General features: G+C 42.1%; 1 protein-coding gene across 2 annotated transcripts; it reads left to right on the forward strand.

The window, feature by feature from the left end:
• The first annotated feature begins 233 nt into the window (after positions 1-233).
• icam5 (intercellular adhesion molecule 5) lies at positions 234-20498 on the forward strand. Of its 2 annotated transcripts, none has more exons than XM_063187180.1 (18): positions 234-463; positions 3219-3482; positions 4110-4388; positions 4560-4817; positions 4904-5224; positions 5539-5796; positions 5891-6214; positions 11573-11827; positions 11948-12274; positions 13197-13454; positions 13593-13913; positions 14277-14534; positions 14887-15210; positions 15932-16189; positions 16564-16887; positions 17017-17271; positions 18295-18621; positions 19932-20498. In XM_063187180.1, exons 1-18 carry the CDS (start codon positions 367-369, stop codon positions 20090-20092), a joined length of 4869 nt encoding a protein of 1622 aa, XP_063043250.1. In that variant the 5' UTR covers positions 234-366; the 3' UTR covers positions 20093-20498. The 2 variants fall into 2 exon arrangements, with proteins under 2 accessions (XP_063043250.1, XP_063043259.1); XM_063187189.1 differs by having other exon boundaries at positions 3222-3482.
• The last annotated feature ends 4824 nt before the right edge of the window (positions 20499-25322 follow it).

Genomic DNA, 25322 nt, shown 5'->3' on the forward strand with positions numbered 1-25322 from the left:
AAAATGTCTGCTCAGTTGCATCATAGACCTTCCCATGATCAGCGCACTGTGCACTTGCACATGGCCATGGCCTACACACTTCCCCTCTTGCAGTGATGTGTCACTCACTGTGTATTAAAAAAAAGTCAAGCCGACTGCATGGCAAAGATCGTTTCCTATCACAGTACAGCGCCTCAGCCATCACGCATGAGTGGCACAGGACTTCCTTCTTCTTTACTCTGTCTACACAGGCAGCCCTCTAACACGCCATGCCTCCGCTGTCAGATCAATGAGAACTTACAGTACTTTAGAAATAGGAGTTGAAGGTCATAGAACAAGGTTTTTAGGAGGCTGGGGCCACGGTGAGTGCCCAAAACTCCAAAAGACATGTATCAATTAACCAGGAGTCGAAACATGTCCAACAGAATGACTATGTCTCTTTGGCTCGTGTTGGGTCTCGGAAACATCCTTCTGCTCAGCTGTGGTGAGTCTCCCTTGTTTTTATTCAAATATACAAAATGCCTTTGTTGTTGACCATTAAGGTACTAAAAGAAAAAGTAATGCTGAGGATTTTGAGACCTGAAGCTGCATGGGTGTGGTTGCAAGTGCATGGGGATTAAAAAAAAAAACCCACACAAGTTTGTTTCTGCTTAATCTAGTAGTTAGTTACGTATGAAGCTGAATGCTATTTTTTAGCTTGCGAAGTTGTCAGTTTGATTCTTTTTTTCCCCAAAATGTGTCACAGGTACTGTAACTCTTTCATAAAAGGCCAAACATCAGAACATGATGAAAGTATGTGAAATTAAGGGCTTTAATTGCAAAGTGTACTGTATTTCTAGAAGAGGGTGGGATAGGACAGGGTGTTAAGATGTGATGTGTACTACAGCAGAGGTTCTCAAAGTTCAAGAACTCCCGTTACGTTATAGCTGCTTTAAATTGTCACGTTAATGCAAAGGTGCCAGTGGTGTGTGTAGAAACCTTTTTTGTGGACCTACTGTGTACTTGTATATCCCTCGTGTTAGTACAACTGGGGCGGGATAACATTTAGAAACTTTTTCTAAGGACATCCTGGTACGTAGCGTGCCACGGACCCCATCCACGGGGGGTCCTCGGACCACATTTTGAGAACCGCTGCACTACAGTGTTCTGCTGACCACAGCACCTCCGGGGCGAGGGTGAAAGGGGCGCCACTGGTTCTCAGGATGCAGCATGCCAAAGTAGAGAACTCTGCCTGGAGGGTGTGGTTAGTTAGCGCATTTGAAAGAGTAGCCTGGGTGCACATCCTCATAATACTCTCTCAGTTACTGTTCATATTATTGTGCTGAGAGATACACACATTTGATAACTGAAAGCTTAAATTGCATCATCATGATATGAAAAAGAAAAATATAGAATAAATAGAACTTTCTTATAATTCATCTTGCAACTGGAAATACTCATTGTTGGTTTAACCCATTTTGTCCTAAGCCCTTTTTGGGAAAGGTTGCCCTCTTCCTATTAAATCCTAAATATCTCAGCCTTCGAAGCACATACAAACATGAAATGAGTTGCATTTAAAAGCTAGGACCCTCGTTTTGCCTTAGAATGTGTTCATTCAGCTCTAACATACCCACATTTGTAATAAAACAGCTCAAATCTCAAAGTCCTGAATGCGGCGTATATGTGTTTCCAGGACACAATGGGTTAAACAAAGTGATCTGCTTTGTCTATGTACACTACTGTCCTGAACAGGCACACCCAGAAGTATTTTTTGCAGTGGTATGGAAAATGTTAACACAATACCAGAATAACCCTGACACAGCACTGTCAAAACAGTGTCACGAAAGTGTCATAAGCATTATGCCAATGTCTTTTTTTTAATAAGGTGCACTGTGTAATATATTAGTAGCTTATTTCCAGAAATCATGCTGCCCATACACAAATGTTACATTTTCATAAATACTTAGCACCACCATCAATTTTTAAGTATTCATTATGGCCCTGAAAATACATGAAAAGGGGGATCTTCTCCATTGTCCGCCATTTTGAATTTCCAAAATAGATATTTAGCTGCAAAACTTCCTTTGATCATACTAGTAAATATTGGTTCATTATTTAGTAAACATACATGAAAAGATCAAATCTGGCCGTAGCCAGCACAGTTTGAATGAGCAGCATAGGTGCAATACCTACTCTGGCCACAATCTTACACAGTGCACCTTTAAGTGTCATAAAAAGCCTTACCGTCATTACACACCTACAATGGGATTTAATGGCTCCCTTCAAGGTGCACACAACACATTATACTTCTATTGTATCGAGGTACGAGATCTGAAGTCTATGGAAATCAGGTTAGGGCCAGGGTGGGCCAGGGCCCCTGTTAATTTCCTCCTGGCCCTTGTGGCCCCAGTGCAATGGCATGATATACATTTTTGTATATTATAGATTCATAACATTTACATTTTAAAATGTATCTTTTTATGCCCAGCCCCATCCCCTTTGGTCTAGAAACGCCCCTTTCACCACACTAATAACATTTGTTACTTGGCACTGTCAAGTTAAATGTTACCAAAAAGGTAAACCAGTAGGTAATCAATCAGCACTGATACCACCACACTAATAAAGCCAGCCCATCACCACACTAATGATGCTAAAGAACTCCATGACATGTGCCAAGAATTAGTGGAAGTGACAAATAAAGAACTCTTTTCCAAAACACGGTAGGCCAATTGGAACTGGTTTATTGTTGTTTGGTATGACTACATTCAAACAACAGTGATTTTACTGGTATTAACTGAAGAATGAACTTTTAATATTTTTGAAAATTAATATAAAGCATTTGGAAAAAAAACAGCTTTTCAATACAGTAGCAGGGTTACATGTGGCGCCAGGATTTTTTTTTTTTTAATTAGAGAGGTCCATGATGTGCACGCTGACATTAGTTGCAGTTTTTATGTGCTTTGGAGGCTGAGATATTTAGGTTTTGATACTGTAGGCTCAGGGCAACTTTTAAAAGCGAAGACTTCATCCTCAATTGGAATGTGCTACTCCAGCTCTAACATGTTTAATTAAAAAAATATCAAATGATCCCAAACCTAAACGGTGCTCCAGGTGCCGAGGTCAATGCTGCATCAATGGGTTAAAAAAATGTATAATTTTCCCTAAAAAAATTGGGAGGTCCTGACCTCATAGCTGGCTACGGCCATGTAAGTAGTCCTTTCACGATAGCAGTGAAGTATAGATCATGCTGTCTGTCCCAGCAGGGGCCGAAGACCAGTGTCCCTTCTTCCAGTTGTATCCGCCTGTGCTGGTTGTGGAATATAACAGCTCTCTTGAGGTGGAGGTCAACTGCACCACATCTTCCGAAGACAGCCAACCATACTGGGAGAACCTTCTACCATTTACAGATGAATCGAGCACTGTGCTGACAGTGTCTGCTCTGCAGGAATGGGACTTGATAGCACAGTGTGTTGTAAATACAACAAATCCGTTGTGTCGTGAGGAACTGTCCGTGACCGTCTACAGTAAGTACATGACAATATAGACTCATCGCTTTACACTAAGTGGCTGTCAGAAAAGTCATTCTTTGCTTTATATCATACATGATTACATACCGCACCATCTGATATCTTGCTTTGTATATTAGCCTAGGCCTATCTATTTCTACCCATTTTTTGGGGAAAAAAGTCAGCCAATGGAAATGTTTCCACACCTGGTAAATGTTCTGTAGAAAGAGTCGTGGTCTATTGCAGTGTTTCTCAACCGGGGTGCTGTGGCACCCTGGGGTGCTGCGTAAACGTGGCGGACAGTATGTGAAATTGACCTAAATAAATAAATATTTGTCTAAATTAATACATTAATGCTTAGTCAGTGGAATCTTTCATCTACCATTTACGCACAATAAAGTAAATTTAGGTCACCCCAGTATGGCCTTCATATAGCCTGTCAGAGATAAAACTTCGAACGTCTCCAAATGTGTTACTTTTCTAAGCTTGTGTAGTATCGGATGTGATGCCATGTTACGGCTTGTTGGTTTGGGGTGCCTTGAGATTTTTCATGAATTGAAAGGGTGCCTCGTTTAAAAAAAGGTTGAAAAACACTGGTCTATTGAATGTGTCAAGCAAGTTGATCTTTTTTTTTTTTTTTAACAGAATTACCCGACAGTGTATCCATAACCACCGTGGGGGAAGAAGGACTACGATGCGATGTAATGAATGTTGCCCCTGCTCAGAACTTAACTGTTCACTGGTACAAAAGGAACACCAGAGTGGGCAAATCTCCATTCAACGCTACTGAGGCACTTCCACTAAATGTGTCGGCGGACATTAATGTCACACAAGACGGAGGCCTGTACTGGTGTGAGACGGAACTGGATCTTGGACCCCATGGACCTCAGCCACCTCCAAAGGCATCATCTAACAAGCTTAGGAGTGAGTGTGTTCTTCCACCCTAAAGCTACTTTTCACTGTGCACTGCTGACAGACAGAGATTCACATTGCCGGAAAATCAGCTGCATGGCGCAGTTGTCCAGGTTTCCCGTCTGAAATCATATTGAACAACTATTTACAACAATTTTAAATGTTTTTCTCTTGTCTTCATAGATGGCTGCCCAATTGAGATCAGTCCCCCCTCTCTGTTGGTGAGGTATGGAGACCCTGCTTTAGCCACCTGCCGTGCCCTGGTACCCAGCACTGCATTGGGCTGGAATTCTACGGTGGAGCCAGTGGATATGGAGGACGGAGCAGCAGAGCTCTACTGGACTGTGGACGAGATGAGGGACTGGTCAGTAGAGTCGCGCTGTGTCATCACCATGGAAGATGGCTACGAGTGTTCTAAGGAACTCCCCATCATTGTTTATAGTGAGTTACATTCATACATTTTGTTATATACACTGCCCAGCTTCTGCTATTAAAAATATCACAACCAAAATGTAATTTTTCAATAGGTGCCCCCAAAAATTTGTCTGTGACTTTGGAGCGTCCTGGAGCATTGGCTGCAGGCAATGAAAGCACCTTGACTTGCTACATTGAAAACATCGCTCCTATTCACCACCTGACGATCAGATGGTTTAAAGGAGACAGCCAGCTGTTAGAAGATCCTAATCTTCGGAGGAATGTGGAGGGACTCCAGAATATCACTAGTGTACTGAGGGTTAAGCCTGATATATACGACAACATGGCAGAATACAGATGCGAGGCAGACCTTAATTTAGGACCAGCGGGATCCCCTAAGCTGACATCAGTTCCCTTTAAAATTACCGTCTACAGTAAGTCAGTCTAGTGTACACATACTTTTAAAAAACTTATCCTGTGTTACTGTTTATTGTGGTCATTTGTGTAGGTATTGTGAATAACATAAAACTGTAACTTGCCCACTGTTTTCACATTCTGTTCCTCATGTTAAGACTATGAAAACTATTTATTTAAGCCTAATAAATGATTTTTTTTATGTAAATGTAACTTCTAATCTGCACATTTTCCTCTCTGCATATAAACCTGAATGCCCACCACTTAATTGAATTTGCAAAATCAATGAAAACAGTGAGCACATTTTGAGGTTTAAATGGTTCTGTCTCCATAGCTGGCTGTCCTGTTGAAATCAGTCCCCAATCCCTGGTGGTGAGGTATGGAGAGTCAGCTATGGCCACCTGCCGTGCTCTCGTACCCGGCACTGAAATGGGCTGGGAGTCTACAGTGGGGCCGGTGGGCATGAAGGAAGGAGTTACAAGCCTCAACTGGACAGTGAAGGAGTTAAGAGAGTGGACAGTGAAGCCACAATGTTTCATCAAACGCGAGGATGGGGAGCAATGTTCTAAAGAACTCAAAGTCAGCATTTACAGTGAGTAACTTTATCAATGGCAGGTATTATGTTCAGACTGTCAAAGCGATGCTGCCTAGCGCTGTGACCTCACTCTTTAATGTGCCTTTTCCAGACATCCCAGACGGTTTACGCATTACGCCCAATTATCATGGTCCAGTGGAAGAGGGAAAGGAACTCGGTCTTCATTGCCACATCGAAAATATCGCTCCTGTTCAGAACCTAACTATCAGATGGTTGAAAGGAGACATGATCATCTTTGAAGACATCAAACCCCAGAGTAGAAAGACTGTGGGGACAGACAATATTACAAGTGACTACATTTTTAGTCCCAGGCTATCAGATGATGGAGCTCAGTACAGGTGTGAGGCTGAGTTGGAGTTAAGCCTGGGAAGCCCTCCTAAACTGACATCAGAACCCTTCAATCTCACTGTGTACAGTAAGTTCATCGGAAATTCACTTTCACATTGCTTTCTTTTTTTTTCTTTTTTTTAAAAGATTTGTTTTGGTCTTTTACGACTGGACAGGACAGTTTGAGAGGTGGACAGAAAGCGAATAGGGAGAGAGACGGGGAGGGGTCGGCAAATGACCCAGGCCAGGAATCGAACCCGGGTTGGCCGCATGGCAGACGAGTGCCTTACCGGTTGGCCACGGCAGGGCCTCAAATTTCTTTCTTATCTAGCATTCTTCATTGCATTGGTCTGAATCAGGCGTGGACTTGGATGAAACATCAGCCCGGGCATCTTTTAGCCAAGACCGATCCGACAGGCATTGAGAAAGACAATGAAGCCGGTGACAACATTTTTCATCTATTACGAGCTAGTGTATTTTGACCACAAAAGACAAAATCAATATTTAAATCTGACTCTGAGAGGTCAGCTGCAGGTCAAAATCATCACCAGTCCACCGGGCAAATGCCATGTAGGCCTTATGGCCAGTCCAGCCATGGTCTGAATATCAGTGAAAGAGTGGAAGTAATTAATAAAATAGAGTCATTTTCAAGCATCCTTTATTATACTCTCAGCACTAGCTGTGTTGACTTGTTTTTTAAAATGGTGATATTCGAAATGCAACATGTTAGCACAGAGATGATCCCATCCCCAGTGATGTGCATAAAATAATTCACTATTTACTATAATTGCACTATTCACTATGTAAAATTATTCACACACACTGTTGACAGACTGTTGACATGATATGTAGGCTATGTGTGTGTGTGTGTGTGTGTGTGTGTACTGTACTTTACAACAACAAAAAAAACCCACTAACCCTTCTTTGCATCTGCATTTGTTGTTATTACCTTCGCCAGAAGGTTATGTTTTGCCCGCCGTGTATTTATTTGTGAATATGTCTGTTTGTCTGTTTGTTTGTACTTCGTCTAACTCACTCAAAACTGAGCCGATTTTTATGAAATTTTGTGGGATGATTGGTCATGACCCAAGGAAGAATCGATTAGTTTTTGGGAGTGATTGGGTAAAAGGTCAAAGGTCAAGGTCAAAATGTTTGTTTGTACTTCGTATAACTCAGACAGAACTGAGACTATTTTTATGAAATTTAGTGGGATGATTGGTCATAAACCAAGGAACAATTGATTACTTTTTGGGACTGATTGGGTCAAAGGTCAAAGGTCCAGGTCAAGGTCACGAAAAGGTCAAAAACGTAAATTGAGCCGATTTTTTTATGAAATTTAGTGGGATGATTGGTCATGACCCAAGGAACAATCGATTACTTTTTGGGAGTGATTGGGTCAAAGGTCAAGGTCAAGGTCAGGAAAAGGTCAAAACGTGAATTCAGCCGATTTTTCTGACATTTAGTGGGATGATTGGTCATGACCCAAGGAACAACCGATTACTTTTTGGGAGTGATTGGGTCAAAGGTCAAGGTCAAGGTCACGAAAAGGTCAAAAACGTTTTTCTTTGCCAAGCATTAATGCCAGAAGAACGGGTGCATGCTGAATTGAATAAGAGGTCAAGACTGGGCCAAAAATGTAATATTACGATATTCCGGTCCGATTTAAATGAAACTAACACCAACATTTGGAGAATGTTATGCCCCACACTTTGAAGATGGCCAGAAAAAAATAAGTGGCGTAGGCGAAGGTTTGCGCTCTACCGAGTGCCCATTCTAGTTGTTTTTGTTTTCATTGATCCATTTTGCCATGTGCTATGTCTCCGCCCCTTGTTTTTGATTCGCTGCCTCTGCCACCTGAAGCCCATCTCTGCCTGCCTGATTGCAAGTTTGTTTGGTATTACCAGAGAATCTCTGGGTCTTTCTCAAATGCTAGGCCAGTGTCCTTCCAAGTGTATCAGCCTAATTAGTCACGCCCAGTGATTGGATACCCTTTATTAGTCACACCCAGTGATTGGATATTCTGTAGAGTTCACCAAAAAGTATCCAATCACTGGGCGTGACTAATTAGGCTGATACACTTGGAAGGACACTGGCCTAGCATTTGAGAAAGACCTTAACAGGGAGAACGTTCACACTGATTGGTTCCCATTGTAGCCAGCCCCTGGTATTACTAGCTACCTTTTCCTTTGTTCTACACTGAGTCTTTGCAGTGCTGCTTTGGTGAGTGACTGTGCAATCCTTGTTTAAAACTTTTTCATTATTGCTCTGTGGAATATTTTGCTCTGGACTATTTTTGATTTGAAGAACTTTTGCTTGTGGAGAATTACTGGATTTAAAGAGACACTGTACTGAAGATATCTTTTGTTTTGGGATTATTGGAATTTTGGATTACCTGGACTTTGAGAACTTGCCACTTGGATTTTGGAACTTTACTTTTTATTTTTTTTATTTTGCCCTTCATTATTGGACTTTTTCGTTGTGGAGCTTTACCTTTGAAAAACGTGGATTATGAATGTTCTGTGCTTTTGAACTTCATTAAAACCCCTGAACCTTTCATTACATCTGCATCTGAGTCCAGTTCTTAGATTAGTTGGGTATCAAACCCGGAGGTTTCTTCACCGTTGTAACAGGAGAGACAGGAAATGAGTGGAGAGAGAGAGAGACGGGGAACGGATCTGCAAATGACCCGGGCAGGAATCGAACCCAGGTCGCCGGCGTAGTAACCCAGTGCCCTACTGACCGTTAAGACATGGCAGGGCTCAAATGTTCTACTGTTAATTTCTCAAAACAAATTCTTAGAGCAGTGGTCTCCAATAATCCCCCTCCCAAGGGTCAAATTATGTAGCACACGTATGGCCACAGATAGCTCACATACTGTATGTACTTTTTCATTTGTTCCAACCTCACTGCGAACCAAATGTGTGCCATGTCCGGTCCAGATCTGGCCGGCGGGTCACCATTTGGAGACCACTGCCTTAGAGAGTCAAATTCAACACTCATTAGTGTTGAGCCTTCTCTCGAAGTGCTGAATTAACACTGCAACAGTATGTGTACATGCCACTGTGTCCCTTCTGGATAATAAGGTCAGACTTGGGGGAAATCCATGCGTAAAATACAAATGGACATGCTAAAAAAAACATTACATTATCAAGTCAGAGGTGGCATAGAACTTTGTTCCATGCTACTTTTTAACCTTGCCCCAGCTGCAAACCAACCGATTCTTCCTTGCTATATAATGAAAGCTAAACGCCAGTAACGGTAGCTGTCAGTGCTGATGCGACATGCACATTACATTACATTACATTGCATTTGGCAGACGCTTTATAACCAAAGCGACTAACAAAACAGGACATAATCATAGCCAGCATCACTAGCAGATACAAAGTGCACAGGAAATATACAGAACTAGAATGGGCACTCGGTAGAGCGCAAACCTTCGCCTACGCCACTTATTTTTTTCTGGCCATCTTCAAAGTGTGGGGCATGACATTCTCCAAATTTTGGTGTTAGTTTCATTTAAATCGGACCGGAATATCGTAATATTACATTTTTGGCCCAGTCTTGACCTCTTATTCAATTCAGCATGCACCCGTTCTTCTGGCATATAGTGCTTGGCAAAGAAAAACGTTTTTGACCTTTTCGTGACCTTGACCTTGACCTTTGACCCAATCACTCCCAAAAAGTAATTGATTGTTCCTTGGGTCATGACCAATCATCCCACTAAATTTCATGAAAATCGGCTCAATTTACGTTTTTGACCTTTTCGTGACCTTGACCTTTGACCTTTGACCCAATCACTCCCAAAAAGTAATCGATTGTTCCTTGGGTCATGACCAATCATCCCAGTGAATTTCATAAAAATCGGCTCAATGTACGTTTTTGACCTTTTCGTGACCTTGACCTTGACCTTTGACCTTTGACCCAATCACTCCCAAAAACTAATCAATAAATTTCGGGCACATGACGTCACACGTTGCGCGGCAGACATTTTGGAAGCGGGCCAGCCCATTGTTTACAGTGAGGACTTGCTTTATTCTGCTAGTAGTTTGCTTTGTGTTTTACCGTTTCATTTGACCTCTGCTGTCGTTATGGTCGCCCGTTGCTGTGTCGTAGGGTGTAGAAGCGCAAGCTGTGACGGGACGGGGAAAAAAATCCCAAATGGATTATCTTTTTACCGTTTTCCAACTTGGAGGCGTCTCAATGGAGAACAAATGTCCTCCATAACAAAGAGTCGCCGGCTAGCATGGGTTGCTGCTGTAAGACGGTCAAATATAACTTTCCACTCTATCCCGGTGTGGAGGTGTCTCTGGTCTAATACCCACAGATGAGCTCGGGGAGGCAAACTTTGTGAAAAAATTCCTGTGCCTTCCTCAGACAGGACTCCCAGAAGCTGACATCTGGCAGGATACAGGCAACGTCAAGTCACAGTAGGTTGCACCTGTCACGAACATCTGTGTCTGCACTTGTGTGTAGTACCTATGACCTTGTTTGAGCTGAACAATGCCATCAACTCTGTGGAGACAAAAGTCTTTGTCTGCGTCACAAGCCTCCTGGACAGTGCTGTGTTTGTGCTTAGCAGGGCATTTCACTTCCAGGCAGCCTTGTCCACAGCAGTCACAGCTAACTAGGCCATCAGGTGAGGCGCCTACCTGTGGGAACGCCGGGTTTATGCAGTAGCCAGACTGCTCGATTGTCAAGTTATCGTGGTGTGGTGCTTGTTGTTGAAGGTATTCAGTGCGTGCTGTGTCTGTGCTTTGGGTAGCACACATTCTTGACTGTGGACACAGCCGGCTTGTCGATGTTAGAGACCAGAACTGCATTCATGGTGGAGGCAGTCACTCTCCCTTTACCATAGCAACTAGCTATCAATATGGCGGCGTACCCAGAATGGAAGCGCTGTGCCCGTCCCTTATTGTTCCTTGGTTTATGACCAATCATCCCACTAAATTTCATAAAAATCGTCTCAGTTCTGTCTGAGTTATACGAAGTACAAACAAACATTTTGACCTTGACCTTTGACCTTTTACCCAATCACTCCCAAAAACTAATCGATTCTTCCTTGGGTCATGACCAATCATCCCACAAAATTTCATAAAAATCGGCTCAGTTTTGAGTGAGTTAGACGAAGTACAAACAAACAGACATATTCACAAATAAATACACGGCGGGCAATATTCACAAATAAATACACGGCGGGCAAAACATAACCTTCTGGCGAAGGTAATAAACATGATCACACGCCCACCAAAGAAGAATAACAAGGCCATAATGGACACTAGATGTCACAAATGTCCCAAAATCACAACAATGTCCCAAAATCACAACATCTCCTCCACTGTCCTGTCATAAAATAAAGGCTAAAAAGCCCTAAAAAAGTATAGAAAAAACCCACTGTAACATTTGCTGTGCACTGTGCTGTATGTAATGCGCTTCGCTGTTTTCACAGGTGGCTGCCCAATCAACATCAGTCCGCCCACACTGGTAGTGAAGTATGGAGAGGCTGCGTCGGCCGAGTGTACCACATTCGTACCTCACGATGGGATTGGCTGGAATTCTACTCTGGAACCTGTAGATGCTGTCGCAGAAGTCCAAAATGTCACCTGGAGTGTGAAGGAATTGACTGAGTGGACAGTGAATCCCACGTGTGTCATTGAGAAAGATGGGGAACTTTGTGGCAAAGATCTCAGCGTCGTTGTTTACTGTAAGTCCTGGTCATTTAACTTGTATGATTAAAGTATGTGTGTCAATGATGCCAAACGACATCTGTCAAAAGGAATAAAGAAAGGACAAAAATCTAATGTTCTAAATTATGTTTTTGCAGCTTCTCCAGATAATATCTCAGTGTCTGCGTACACTTCTGGTGCAGTGGTAGAAGGCCGGCAATATAGCCTCTTTTGTCACATTCAAAACGTTGCTCCTGTTCAGAACCTGACTGTGAGGTGGTTTCGAGGAGACATGGAGATAAGTGTAACAAACAGTACAGCAGTGAACAGCGGTGACGTGGGAGCACAAAATGTGACCACTGGACTCCTGATTGAACCTGCGATGTCAGACAATGGAGCCCAGTACAGGTGTGAGGCAGAGCTGGTGTTAGGACCTGGAAGTCCTCCCAAACTGACATCAGAACCCTTCAGCATCACTGTGTACAGTAAGTCTATCTATCTATCTATCTATCTATCTATCTATCTATCTATCTATCTATCTATCTATCTATCTATCTATCTATCTATCTATCTATCTATCTATCTATCTATCTATCTATCTAGAACTGGAGGGTGTAGTAGAATTGTATTTGTGAAACTACAGAGACAGATGGTGGTGAGGCATCTCTGTTATGGCTTTGAGACGGCCACTACTACTGAGCCCATTTTTTTCAGCATTCCCTCTGTCAAAAGCATGTTTTTGTAGATTTTTTTGAACATATATGCAGTGAGTATTTAGTGATTTCATTTGTGTTAAAATTAGGACAACATTTCAGGTGTTCCGTTCAGTAACACCGTTTTACAAATTCAAAGAACGGAAAAATTTGAAAGTTTTCCATCATGTGTTCTGAGTTTGATGATTACTTACTGGAAGCCTCTGTAGTCCCATTGGTGGGTTGTGAAGGTATTGCAAGTGGGCTATGAAATCCTTCTCTAAAAATTGAAATGATGTGTGTGTGTGTATGAAAATAAAACAAAGTATGTATAGCTGAGGGATAGCCTAAATGTAGACTATTGACTGTTGGCTAGAGGTGGGCCGCAAACATTTGTGAAATTTTCAAGAGGGCCCCAAGTTGGAAAAGGTTGGGAACCCCTTATCTGCTTCGCATAATTGTTCAGGTATTCTGTGTAAAATCATATTGAACAACTGTAGGATTTTTAAAGATATTTTTGTGTTTTTTTAGGCCTTTATTCGTGATAGGACAGTGAGATAGACAGGGAGCAAGTGGGGAGAGAGACAGGGAAGGACCGACAAAGGACCCAGGGCAGAACCAAACATTGGTCGCCGGTGAAATAGTGTAGTGTCCTACCACCTGAGCCGCAGCAGGGCTGAACAACTAATGTATATCTCTCCTCTTGTCTTCATAGCTGGCTGTCCTATCGAGATCAGTCCCCCCTCTCTGTTGGTGAGGTATGGAGACCCTGCTTTAGCCACCTGCCGTGCCCTGGTACCCAGCACTGCTTTGGGCTGGAATTCTACGGTGGAGCCAGTGGATATGGAGGACGGAGCAGCAGAGCTCAACTGGACTGTGGACGAGATGAGGGAGTGGTCAGTAGAGTCACGCTGTGTCATCACCATGGAAGATGGCTACGAGTGTTCTAAGGAACTCCCCATCATTGTTTACAGTGAGACATTTCCTTTATATGATTTGCTTATACTGTATACTGCTCAGCTTCTGTCACACATGGTTTGTTCATATGTTTAAACGTCTGCTTTTTTATTTTAGAAAGTTTCATTCACATTCTTTACTATCTATATTTCAGGCACACTAGAGAGTGCGGATGTCACCTCAAATCCTCCAGGGGCCGCGGGCGCAGATAAGAACTATACCCTTCGTTGCCACGTCCAAAATGTCGCTCCTCTTGAGAAGCTGGAAGTCGAGTGGTTCAAAGGCGACCAATCATTGGGAAGTACTCAGTACTTCAACAGGTCGGAAATCACGCCGCAGAATATCACTGACGAGATGCAGATTACACCGGGCATGTCTGATAATCAGGCGCAGTATAGGTGCGCGGCACGCCTAACTTTAGGACCAGGAGAATCCTCAAAAGTGGAATCAGATCCCTTCACCGTTACTGTGTACAGTAAGTTGATCTGACACACTTTCTTTCTTAGCCTACCCTGCGTAACCTTCCTGTCCAGGCACATGCTAAGGAGGGGTCGGTACAAGAGCTCTTGCCCGTTTGGTCTTTGATGTCCGAAGTGCCCTTTTGACATGGCTGCTTTTGGGTTTTTAAAATGTTTTGGAATGCTACCTCATTGGAGTAATATCCTTGTTGAAGCTAAAGTTTGAATGGAAAGGACTGTGCCTGCCTGGTCTATCAGGATGTAATTAAAAAATATAATTTTAAATACAGTGGATTTTTTTTCTTTTACATGTGTCCATTTTGAAAACCTAGGCCCCTGTTTCCGTCACAAGCCTAATCAACTTTACTTTTAATCCAAAGCGGGCTGCCCTGTCGTCATCGATCCCCCGTCTCTGGTGGTGAGGTATGGAGAGTCAGCTCTGACCACCTGCCATGCTCTCGTACCCAACGAAGGGATGGGCTGGGAGTCTACAGTGGGGCCGGTGGGCATGAAGGAAGGAGTTACACGCCTCAACTGGACAGTGAAGGAGTTAAGAGAGTGGACAGTGAAGCCACAATGTTTCATCAACACCGCTCAGGATAACCAGTGTCAGAAAGAACTTCCCGTTACTGTTTACAGTGAGTTCCCGTTATTGTTTACAGTGAGTTACCGTCTTGTTCAGTTTGTTTAGGTCATGTCAAGATGCTGGCCTTGGCTGTTGCTCAAGCGGCTGTGTTATGCCAGGGACCCGGGTTCGAGTCGAGCCTGAGGTCATTTTCTGTAGTGCTTTCCTGTGGCCCTCTCTCTCCCACTGCTTTCCTGTGGCCCTCTCTCTCCCACTGCTTTCCTGTGGCCCTCTCTCTCCCACTGCTTTCCTGACACCGCATTCACTGTCCTATCTCAATTAAAGGCATAACGGTTAAAAAAATCAAGATACTCCTACCCAATGCGAAGCATTGTTAATCAGATTGTTCAATGTGTTCTTTCCAGGCGCTCCTGACAGTGTACATGTTACTTCCAGTCGTCTGGGTCCGTTGGCTGAAGGAAAAGACTACACTCTGTCTTGTAACATCAAAAACATTGCTCCTGCTCAGAACTTGACCATCAGGTGGTACAAAGGACAAACAAAGATAAGGGAAGACAGACCTCATGCATCCCACACGCTCCCAGAACCACTAAATGCCACTAGTGAGCTACACATCCAACCGCATACGTCAGACGATGGAGCCCAGTACAGGTGTGAGGCTGAGTTAGAGTTAGGCCCGGGAAGTCCTCCTAAACTGACATCAGAACCCTTCAACATCAGTGTGTACAGTAAGTTCATCAGATATTGGTTTTCACATTACTTTATTATGGGGCAGTCATGGGTAAGCAGTTAGGGCGTCAGACTTGTAGCCCAAAGGTTGCCAGTTCGACTAACCAACTCCCCGCCAAGTTGGTGGGGGAAGTAATTAACCAGTGCTCTCCCCCATCCTCCTCCATGACTGAGGTACCCTGAGCATGGTACCATCGCGCTGCACTGCTCCCTAGGGGCGCCATTGAGGGCTGCCCCCTTGCACGGGTGAGGCATAAATGCAATTTCGCTCGTTGTGTGTAGTGTGCAGTGTTTCACTTGCTGTGGAGTGCTGTGTCACAATGACAATGTGAGTTGGAGTGTCCCAATGGGCTTTAACTTTCACTTCACTTATCTACCAGATTTCAATGCATTGCTCTGAACGCCAGGGCCTTCACTATTTTAGGGCGAAGGTGTGAAAATACTCTTTTTCTCAAAGATTCTTAGAGAATAGTGTGATCGTCAAGCTTCCTTCTTGCCCTCAGCCCTCGCATCTCCAATTTGTTCGTAAAAACGGCCAAGTTAAAAGTGCAACATGCTATAGCACTGTTGATTCTCAGTAAACATACCAACTCAGTATCACGTGTTAACATATCCATCTTCATGTGCTTAGAGTTTCCCATTTATTTGACCTCATTGTCTGCCAGGGCCATACTGATATATATACTTCGTCACACATAATGTGCTTCACTATCCTCACAGGTGGCTGCCCAATCGACATCCATCCCCCCACACTGGTAGTGAAGTATGGAGAGGCTGCGTCGGCCGAGTGTACCACATTCGTACCTCACGATGGGATTGGCTGGAATTCTACTCTGAAACCTGTAGATGCGGTAATGAAAGACGCCAAAAGTCTCAACTGGAGTGTGAGTGAATTGAGAGAGTGGACAGTGAAGCCACGCTGCTGGATCGAAACAGAAGATGTGGAGTGCAGTAAAGAAGTTAACGTTATTGCTTACAGTAGGTGTCCTTTTATAATATTTTATTTGAATAGGACAGTGAAGGATGGGACAGGAAACTAGCGAGACAGGGAAGAGAGACAGGGATAGGACCGGGAAATCACTTCGAGTCGAGAATCGAACTTCGGTCGCCGGCGTAACAGGGCAGTGCCCTACTGCTTTTATATGGACCTGGTTTGATTCCGACCTGAGGTCATTTCCTGATCCTCATCTATCCCCATCACCTATCTCTCTCTCTCTTTCTCTCCACCACTTCCCTGTCACCATCTTGTCTGTCCTATCTCAATTAAAGGCATAAAAGCCAAAAGAAATGTCAAGATGCTCTTGCATAATCCACAGGATTGCAATTCTGAATTTCCAATGTGTTCTTTCCAGGCGCTCCTGACAGCGTACGTGTTACTTCCAGTCGTCTCGGTTCGTTGGCTGAAGGAAAAGACTACACTCTTTCTTGTGACATCAGAAACATCGCTCCTGCTCAGAACCTGACCATCAGGTGGTACAAAGGACAAACAAAGATAAACGACACCAGGCCTCATGCATCCCACACGCTCCCAGAACCACTAAATGTCACTAGTGAGCTACACATCCAACCGCATACATCAGACGATGGAGCCCAGTACAGGTGTGAGGCTGAGTTGGAGTTAGGCCCGGGAAGCCCTCCCAAACTGACATCAGAACCCTTCAGTATCACTGTATACAGTAAGTCCATCCGAAATTCATTTTTTTAATTTTATTTAATAACTTTTATCCAACGTGGACAGTATACAGCATCTCATGATCATCGATACCTTTGAGGTAATTTAATAATAAACTCACATATTGTCACAGGTGGCTGCCCAATTGACATCAGTCCCCCGACACTGGTAGTGAAGTATGGAGAGTCGGCATCGGCTGTCTGCCATGCGTCCATACCCCACAATGGGATTGAATGGAATTCTGCTGTGGAACCTGTAGCTCCTGTGAAAGATGCCCAAAGTCTCAAGTGGAGCGTGAATGAATTGAGAGAGTGGACAGTGACACCATCCTGCTGGATCAAAACAGAAGACATGGAGTGCAGTAAAGAACTTAACGTTCTTGCTTACAGTAGGTGTCCTTTTTTGATATTCATTTTTAAATATTTGACTGTATAATGAAGCAACAAGCAGCATCAAACAACTTTATACCTTTCCTGGCTGTCACTAGATGAGTGGGCAGTCTTGCCAGATTGGGCGGTTACAGTACCTGGGACATCAATGCAATTTGTTGAAATTGGGCGGAATTTAGCGCATTTTGGTGGTTTTTGAGAACCTTTTGGGCGGGATTTGATCTTACACATCTGGCAACACTGTGAGTGGGTTCCTCCTTGCTCCATGAACATTCATCTGGAACTACGCCAAATGCATAGGTCTGTGTAGGCGTGGTTTTATCTAAAAACCCTTCCACGTGACTGGGGAAATCACTTGTCTGACATTTTTAATGAGATGCTACTTGAACTACTCACAGATTTGAAAATACAGTTGAAATGACAGAATCAATGTCACAAGTGAGTCCATGTCTGAAACAACGGTCTCATTTCACATATTTTCCCCTTCTCTACTACGTTTAAACTTTGTCTACAGTACATCACATCTCTGAAAATCCTGCAATCCTCAGTGGCGTGCACAGACATTTTGGGGGGCAAGTGCTCAAGGTGGGGAGCGGGGGGCATATGAAACTGCCTCTCTGCTACATCATATAATATTATATTATATTATATTATATTATATTATATGAAATTAAATTATATTATTGAATATTGCGTACATTGCGGAAAAAGGTAAGCAAGGTAAAGGGGCAGGTGCTTTAGCACTACCTCATCCCTATCCGTGCACACCTATGGCAATCCTGTTTGGTTCGCCTGCATGGCGGTTCAGGAGCAGGGTGAATCTGAAGACCCTCGTGGAAGCTCACAAAGCTGTGGGGAAATACATGAGGGTCTCGCAAGAGGAAGTCCTTGACCATTTGCATTTTGCCAATAATTGTTGATGGTTGATGTATTAGTAGGTGTCATTTTTTCATGGCAAGAAATGAATCTCTCTAGTCTAGGCAAAACGTGTTCTTCTCACAGTGTTACGTGGTCCTCCACAGTATTTCCAGCCTCAATCAACATGACGACATCAGAAGCTGGAGTGATGACCGCCGGTAATGTCTACACCCTAACTTGCCACATTCAACACGTGGCCCCTGCTCAAAACCTGAACCTGAGGTGGTTCAAAGGCTCTGAGCTGCAGAAAGAAGACCGTGGCCCTCAGGACAGCAGTGGGGGTCCCAGGGATTTGACCTTTGACCTTCAAATAACCCCTGACACGTCTGATGATGGAGCAGAGTACAGATGTGAAGCGGAGCTGAAGCTCGACTCAGTGGTGGTTCAGCTCCCTAAACTCACCTCACAACACCTTAAAATCAGCGTGGCCCGTAAGTAGTGACACTAACACATGCTAACCAGGCATACTGTATGTGGAGTGTTGGGAGTAACACACTGCAAAATTTTCATAACAATTACTAATTACTAATTTTAATAATTACTGTGATGCATTACGTTTTGCTGTAACGCCGTGATGTAAAACATTACAGGGGAGAAATCTGCATTATATACTTATATAATATAATAATAATATAATATAATAGTATATACTTAGTTACAATGCAAGTATGTACATTACTCACGATGACAGAGGTGACAGAGTTACAACTCATGAGCCTTATTTACACTTTACATATTTACAGTTATTTTGGCAAGAGTAACTAAAGCAATGCAGAAGTAATGTAGCCTAATACCTTGCAAAGTACATTTTAAATATAGTAATATTGTAATGTAACAGATATCTTTGAAAAGACAGTAACATGTAAACAGTAATACATTACAGTTTTTAAGTAACTTGTCCAACACTGTGTATGTGTCATTTTGTATGTGTGTGTGTGTGTGTGTGGGTGTGTCTCTGTGTGACTGTGTGTGCGTGTGTGTGATTAGTATTATTATTATAACATCAAATAAAAGGAAGATCCTGAGGCCCTCTGCTGTTAGCCCTTTTTAATATATGCCGTGCAGGCGTGCACACAGACTCACACACATCTTTTTTTTTTTTTTTTTTTTAAATCAGAGTGCCCTGGGTCCTTCTTTTTTATTTGACACATGAACTGCTACATCTTGTTTGGGTCTGCAGTGGGTTTAGGTCAGACATGGGTCTGCACTGCAATGGGTTCAGGTCAGTTTTAGTACACTAAAAACAGGACATGGTGGAATAGGGCAAATCTGACAAATCTGTATCTATATATGATTACATACAGTACTACCTAGATAACTGATGACCTGTAATTTGAAATGTGTAATGTATGTGTTAATTACAGTTTATGTATCTCTCTCAAAAGGTTATTCTTATCAGGAAAACATTGTTTGGTGAAGAAGTATGGTGGGTTACTGCATGAAGGTTACTGCAGAGGGCAGTGTTAAGCAAGCTTTAGAATTTTAGCCAGTTCTATCCACTCATCACCACTCTCTACACATCTCTCAAAATAATAAGAATAATAATAATAATAAGAATAATAATAAGAAGAAGAAGAAAAAGAAGAAGAATAATAAGAATAAGAATAAGAATAAGAATAATAAGAATAATAAAACATACTGTATGTCATGTAAGGAAAGGCCTTTGGAATGTCCTACACAGAGTGAGGTTTGGAAAACTTGACATTGACTTGAATCTCTTTTTTCTTTTTCTCTCCTGCAGGCAACTGGATACCACCCATTATAATTGTCCTCATCATTCTCCTCCTTCTGGTTCTGTGTGTGCTGTTTGCACTCTGGTATAGAAGACGTAAACGGGGGGAATACAACGTAGTGCCACCAACGGATATCCCATTAACCACTGCCAATGGTGGAGTGCCATGAACATCACAGTTTATTCTGCAGAGATGGGACCCACAGTCACATGCTGCCTGAATTTCACCTCCCAAGCACAGGGACAATGGACGCATAGCTTAGACACAGTGTGGATGCCTCTTTCGTGTCATGATCCGATTGTTTACAAATATTGTAATGTAAAAAAGTGTTGTATACTTGAAATGTGTAGGTTATTTGAATAGGACTGTATAAAGTATATGTGTATAGGCCTTCTGGTGTATGTTGCATGCACCTACATTGAAGTGTTTACAAGCTCAGGATTTCTAGTTAATTCATCCATCCATCCATCCATCCATCCAGGGGGGGGTACAGCTATGCTATAATAATCTTGATCTTTTTTTATGGTTTTTACATAGGCTATTTTATTGAAGGATTGTATTTTGCTCTCTGAAGACTGCTTATCTTTTGTATTATTAAGATTATTATTTTAAAATAAAAGTTAACTAAACAATAAGCCCAGTCTGCTGTCATAGCCTACTACGTCCTTGGGTCCCAGTCCCTGCTTAATGTCTACCATTCACCTGGCTGCACAGCATGTCTAGCTGTCAGCAAACAGAAATGTTGAGGGAAGATCTTTGTTATTAGGCTACACAAAGTGTCTTTGGTTGTCTTTTCACCAAATGCTATGAAATCCAGAGTTGTATAAAGTAGAAGATAGCCTACTCTTACAGATGTAAGCTAAAATCTGCATGGTATCAGAAAGCTGGAACCGCCTAGGCCTATCACACCACTAGTTAGGGCCCGAGCACCAACGTTTTGAAAACAAGCAGAAAAAAATTACTCGACATGTTTTTAGAAAAATGGGTCAACATAAACCTTTGTGGGCAACGCCTTCTTTCGATGTGACGCAACACAGAAAGGCTTTCGTGATTCGCTCGTTTATCAGTATTATTTATGTCAATTGGGAAACACTGGGAAACACAGCCAGACGAGGTGACTCACCGCTATGAGAACCTTGCATGCAGTGTTAATTTCGTGACAAAATATTTTCATCATAATTATCGTTAACGATTGTTTTTCCCCTGACAACAATAAAACGATGACGAAAAAAAACAGCATGCGTTTGTACGGAAAATATAACGATATTGATTTATATTTTCGTCAAAAAAATAAAAATGTGACTACAATACCACCGGAGACGAAAACCAATAGGAAGCATTTTTGTTGATATGTCACTGAAACATTGAAAAAGAATAGCCTGCTATTTCGCAAGTCGCGACCATCATCTCGCTGCTCCGCGTCTCCCTCCTCCCCTCCCTCACACACACACACGCAGACACAGGCAGCGTCGGTGCCGCACACCCGTGACCGTTTTTTAACAGCAGTAGCCTACTTTTCAATGCAATCCTGGCTGGAAAAAATATTGTTGCCCATTTATCCATGACGAAGAAGTTTATGCAGTCATGAAATAGTGGTGGTGCTGTCGCACAGTAGCAAACATCTTTCTCTAGCGATGCATTTTTGCGGAAATTCCCCACTCCCTCGCTTTCATGAGCCTGCCACCCGACGGTCATTGTCTGATCTTTTTTCAATGTTCGCTAATGTTTGTAATTTAAGGGTCTATGCGTAGGCACAAGCCTTCTGATAAGAATCACTGTAGTGCTGATATCAAAGGATTCGGAAGTGTGGAGTTTTGCAACTTGTTTCAGTCAAGGACACTGAAATAGGAAGTGAACGGCCCTTCCACGCTTTCACATGCGTTATTGCAATAATGTCTTGCGAATGCATGCAACCATGCACACAACCATGTCAACGAGAGCGTGTATGCCATCACAACTTTGCATCTAGCAAATAATATGCAACAGCTTACAATACGCGCACGAGAGAGAGAGAGAGAGACGTCTTCCAACAGGTGCCATTGTAACGCTTACAGTAACCTGGCTACTGTACCCCGCGACGCTCTTGATTACTGGTAGACCATAGCCTACCCACAAGTATTTTTTCATAACGTGCAGTCCCGTTTCCCCCCGAAGTCGTTCTAAAATATTGATCGACAGAGATTTATGAGTGTCGCAGGGGGGATGTTGCTAGTATTAAGTAGGCCTATGTACAATATGTCATTTTAATCATTGATTTCCCCAAATGGTATTTTAGTTTGACAATTTTATAGAGAAGTGTAGACAAGAGGAAATGAATGTAATATTTTAGTTGACTAAAATTATTTTAGATTTCGTCGACTAAAATTGTATGAATTTTGGTCGACTAAAACTAGATTAAAACAAAAATGATTTATATGACTATTGTCACTAAAACTAAAATTACATTTTCGTCAAGAGACTAAAACTAGAACTAAATAAAAAAATCCCGTCAAAATTAACTTGCATGTGAGTTTAACTTGGGGTGACCGTCCGATTTTCAAAAGGAGTGAGTAAAACTGTGTTTTATCGGAAGTTGGCCTTTCAGGATTCGCCACGTAACTGCTATAAAAGGTCACCTAACCCGACAGACCAACTAGTGCACTCACACCTCCCTGCATCCACCCAGTCATCATCTTTCACTTTTCCTTTGAGCATTTCACCTGGTAACTTTAAATGTTTTAACTGTGAATATGAATAGTAATAGAATATGAATAGTAATTTTATGCTCACAGAAAAAGAATTTACACACCAAAAAACAGGTAGAACATACAAAGTAAAGGGCAGAATTACATGTTTATCAACTTTTATTTACATTATTGTGTATTTATTTATTGACACGTCCTTGTGGTTTACTTTATGTGGGGAAAACAGAGACAATTGAAAACCAGGATTTTCAACATAAATGTCCAATAAGGAAACATTATCACAAATCCTCTGCTGCAGGACATTTTCTTTCTGCAGGTCATGACACATATATGTTGAAGTTTATGGCTTAGAGATGGTCAATCGATCACCACGAGGGGGTGATAGGGAGAACCGCCTCCAGGGACGTTCTTAGCCCTATTTTAGGGAGGCTTCAGCCATCCTTACATTGGTATTAGCCACCCTATAATTATTTTGCAATTTTTTTTTTATATATATATTTTAATATCTCCAAAAACAAGTGCAGTAAAGCACTGAATACAAATCACCAAGAAGGCAACTTAAACTGAATATAAGTTCCTGTTTGCTTATTTATTGTTTAATGCCACTTACAGCCGCACAGCAATAAAAGCAGGGTGCACAGCAATATGTAATGCAGGGGGGAAAACAGGTATAGTAGGATTGTGCTTTGTGACTGACACCTCGAGAAAAGTGTAATTACTTACACGGATGAAATCTCCGACCCAAAGTAGCAGTTTTCACTCACAATACCTGTGTAATAAATCCATTTGTCTTGAAATGAGTTGAGCTTTAATATTTGCCTTAACAGTTTGAAAACACACATTAACTAATTAAAATAGCTACTAATGGAGTAAAAATGACCTAATATCTGCCGGGGATGCAGAGTTTTCCAAGTAAGGAACCTGTTTGAATGTATTGGTTCCTGACCACTGCTCCTCCTGGAGACGCGCAGTTACTCCTTGAAGCGACAATACACTTTTTAGTCCTTGAGTAAATGATGCTCTCGGCATAGTAATCTAATCATTTTAAATTACATAATATTCATCAGTAGAAACATTTTGAAACGTTTTGTTTAGCTTACTGTTTATAAGGAATGTTCATTAAAATGTGAATTAAAAAAAAATCCACTGTAACTAGTGTTTAAAAATCGGTATGGTACTCTTAATTGTTCAAGAACACGCTTTTGCACACCTCTGTAGTTGGACAGGTGCATAGGATATTATCCCAGTGGGGTTGCCATTCAACTGTAAAGAAATCCCGCACACTGTCCATTCCAACAAACTTTAATACAACGTTTCGGTCATCCGACCTTCTTCAGGTAAAGCTTTTACTTGAAGAAGGTCGAATGACTGAAACGTTGTATTAAAGTTTGTTGGTGGAATGGACAGTGTGCAGGATTTCTTTGCTCTTAAACTAATTAATTCATATAGACAAAATCTTAGCAGGTGCACAGAAAAAAAATTGGCGCGCGAATTTTCTTCCTCTAGGGCTAAGCCACCCCTGTCTCTCAAACCTAGTGACGGGCCTGCGCCTCCTCCAGCGAGAGGCCTGGTTTATTTTTTACCTGAACACCTATACCAATGGAATTAATGTGGAATGGTTTCTTACCTGTATTCTGTAAATTTGTTCTGATTGGATTATTGTATATTATTGTACATATGTAAATATTCGGTATTGTGTTTTAAATGGTTTTCCAACCAATGAATTGTTTGTGATACATGGACTAATGGACTAATTCAATGATCTATGTCATTGATTGTTGACAATGGGCTGTGGTACTGGGTGTGGGTATTTAAGTGTGGTACACATTGTTACGTTGTTGCACACTGAGGAAGGCACACGCCGAAACGCATCTGTGCACAAAAATAAAAAACAGTTTTGATGCAAGATGCGCCCCTTTCTGTTTTAATTTTATAGTCAAACCAAAAATGTGCCGAACCATGCTTAAAAAAAACGTGAAATCATGGTTTATAGTGGTCGATTTTTGTAGGGACATTATAAACTAATATGTAATTAGTACTTAGTATGGCCAAAGTACAGTAGCCTAAGTTCTGCAGCTAAAATGTCCATTTCTGGAAATTTAAAATGGTGGACATGGAGAAGATCCATCTTTTCATGTATGAAAAGTGGAATTTTCCCATTCAAAATGAATACTTAGAATTTGATGGTTTCATGAAAAAAGTAACATTTTGAATGGACAGCATCAATTCTGTATATAAAACTAGTTCAAATATTACACAGTGCACCTTTAAAAAGGCAAGGTACTCTAATATATTTGCTGTTGCCAGAATGGCAATGACCCAGTCATAATGTATTACCTAGGACTGTGTAATGTCATAGTAGTGTAGTGCTATGGTATGGTGTGTTCTTCTCATTGACTATTACAGCGTTCCACTGGCAGAACGATATGAATTATGAGGCTATACTATGAATATGAATATGACAATGAAAATGAACAATACTGTTAAGCTATGCTTGCATATCTGCGGTATGAAATGTAACATATTGTACAAAGTGTTACCCTGCAACATAAGAAAAGCCCCCAAATGGCCCTCAAACAGCCCCCAATCAACGCCCAAAGGGAGCAGGACGGTACCATGCACAGGGGGGACTGACTAGTTTGACGCCGTGTCGCCCGAGAGGGCTGTACTTGCGCCCTACGTCATTCGGAGTGACAGTTGCCCCACGGTGCAGAA

Source organism: Engraulis encrasicolus, chromosome 2, assembly GCF_034702125.1.
Source record: "Engraulis encrasicolus isolate BLACKSEA-1 chromosome 2, IST_EnEncr_1.0, whole genome shotgun sequence".
NCBI lineage: Eukaryota > Metazoa > Chordata > Actinopteri > Clupeiformes > Engraulidae > Engraulis > Engraulis encrasicolus.

Excerpts from the sequence above, each read along its gene's own strand:
- icam5 (XM_063187180.1), top strand. The coding sequence starts at position 367 with ATGTATCAATTAACCAGGAGTCGAAACATGTCCAACAGAATGACTATG. Across the intron at positions 5,797-5,890 it reads ACTCAAAGTCAGCATTTACA|ACATCCCAGACGGTTTACGC; the intron begins GTGAGTAACTTT and ends TGCCTTTTCCAG. Across the intron at positions 14,535-14,886 it reads ACTTCCCGTTACTGTTTACA|GCGCTCCTGACAGTGTACAT; the intron begins GTGAGTTCCCGT and ends TGTTCTTTCCAG.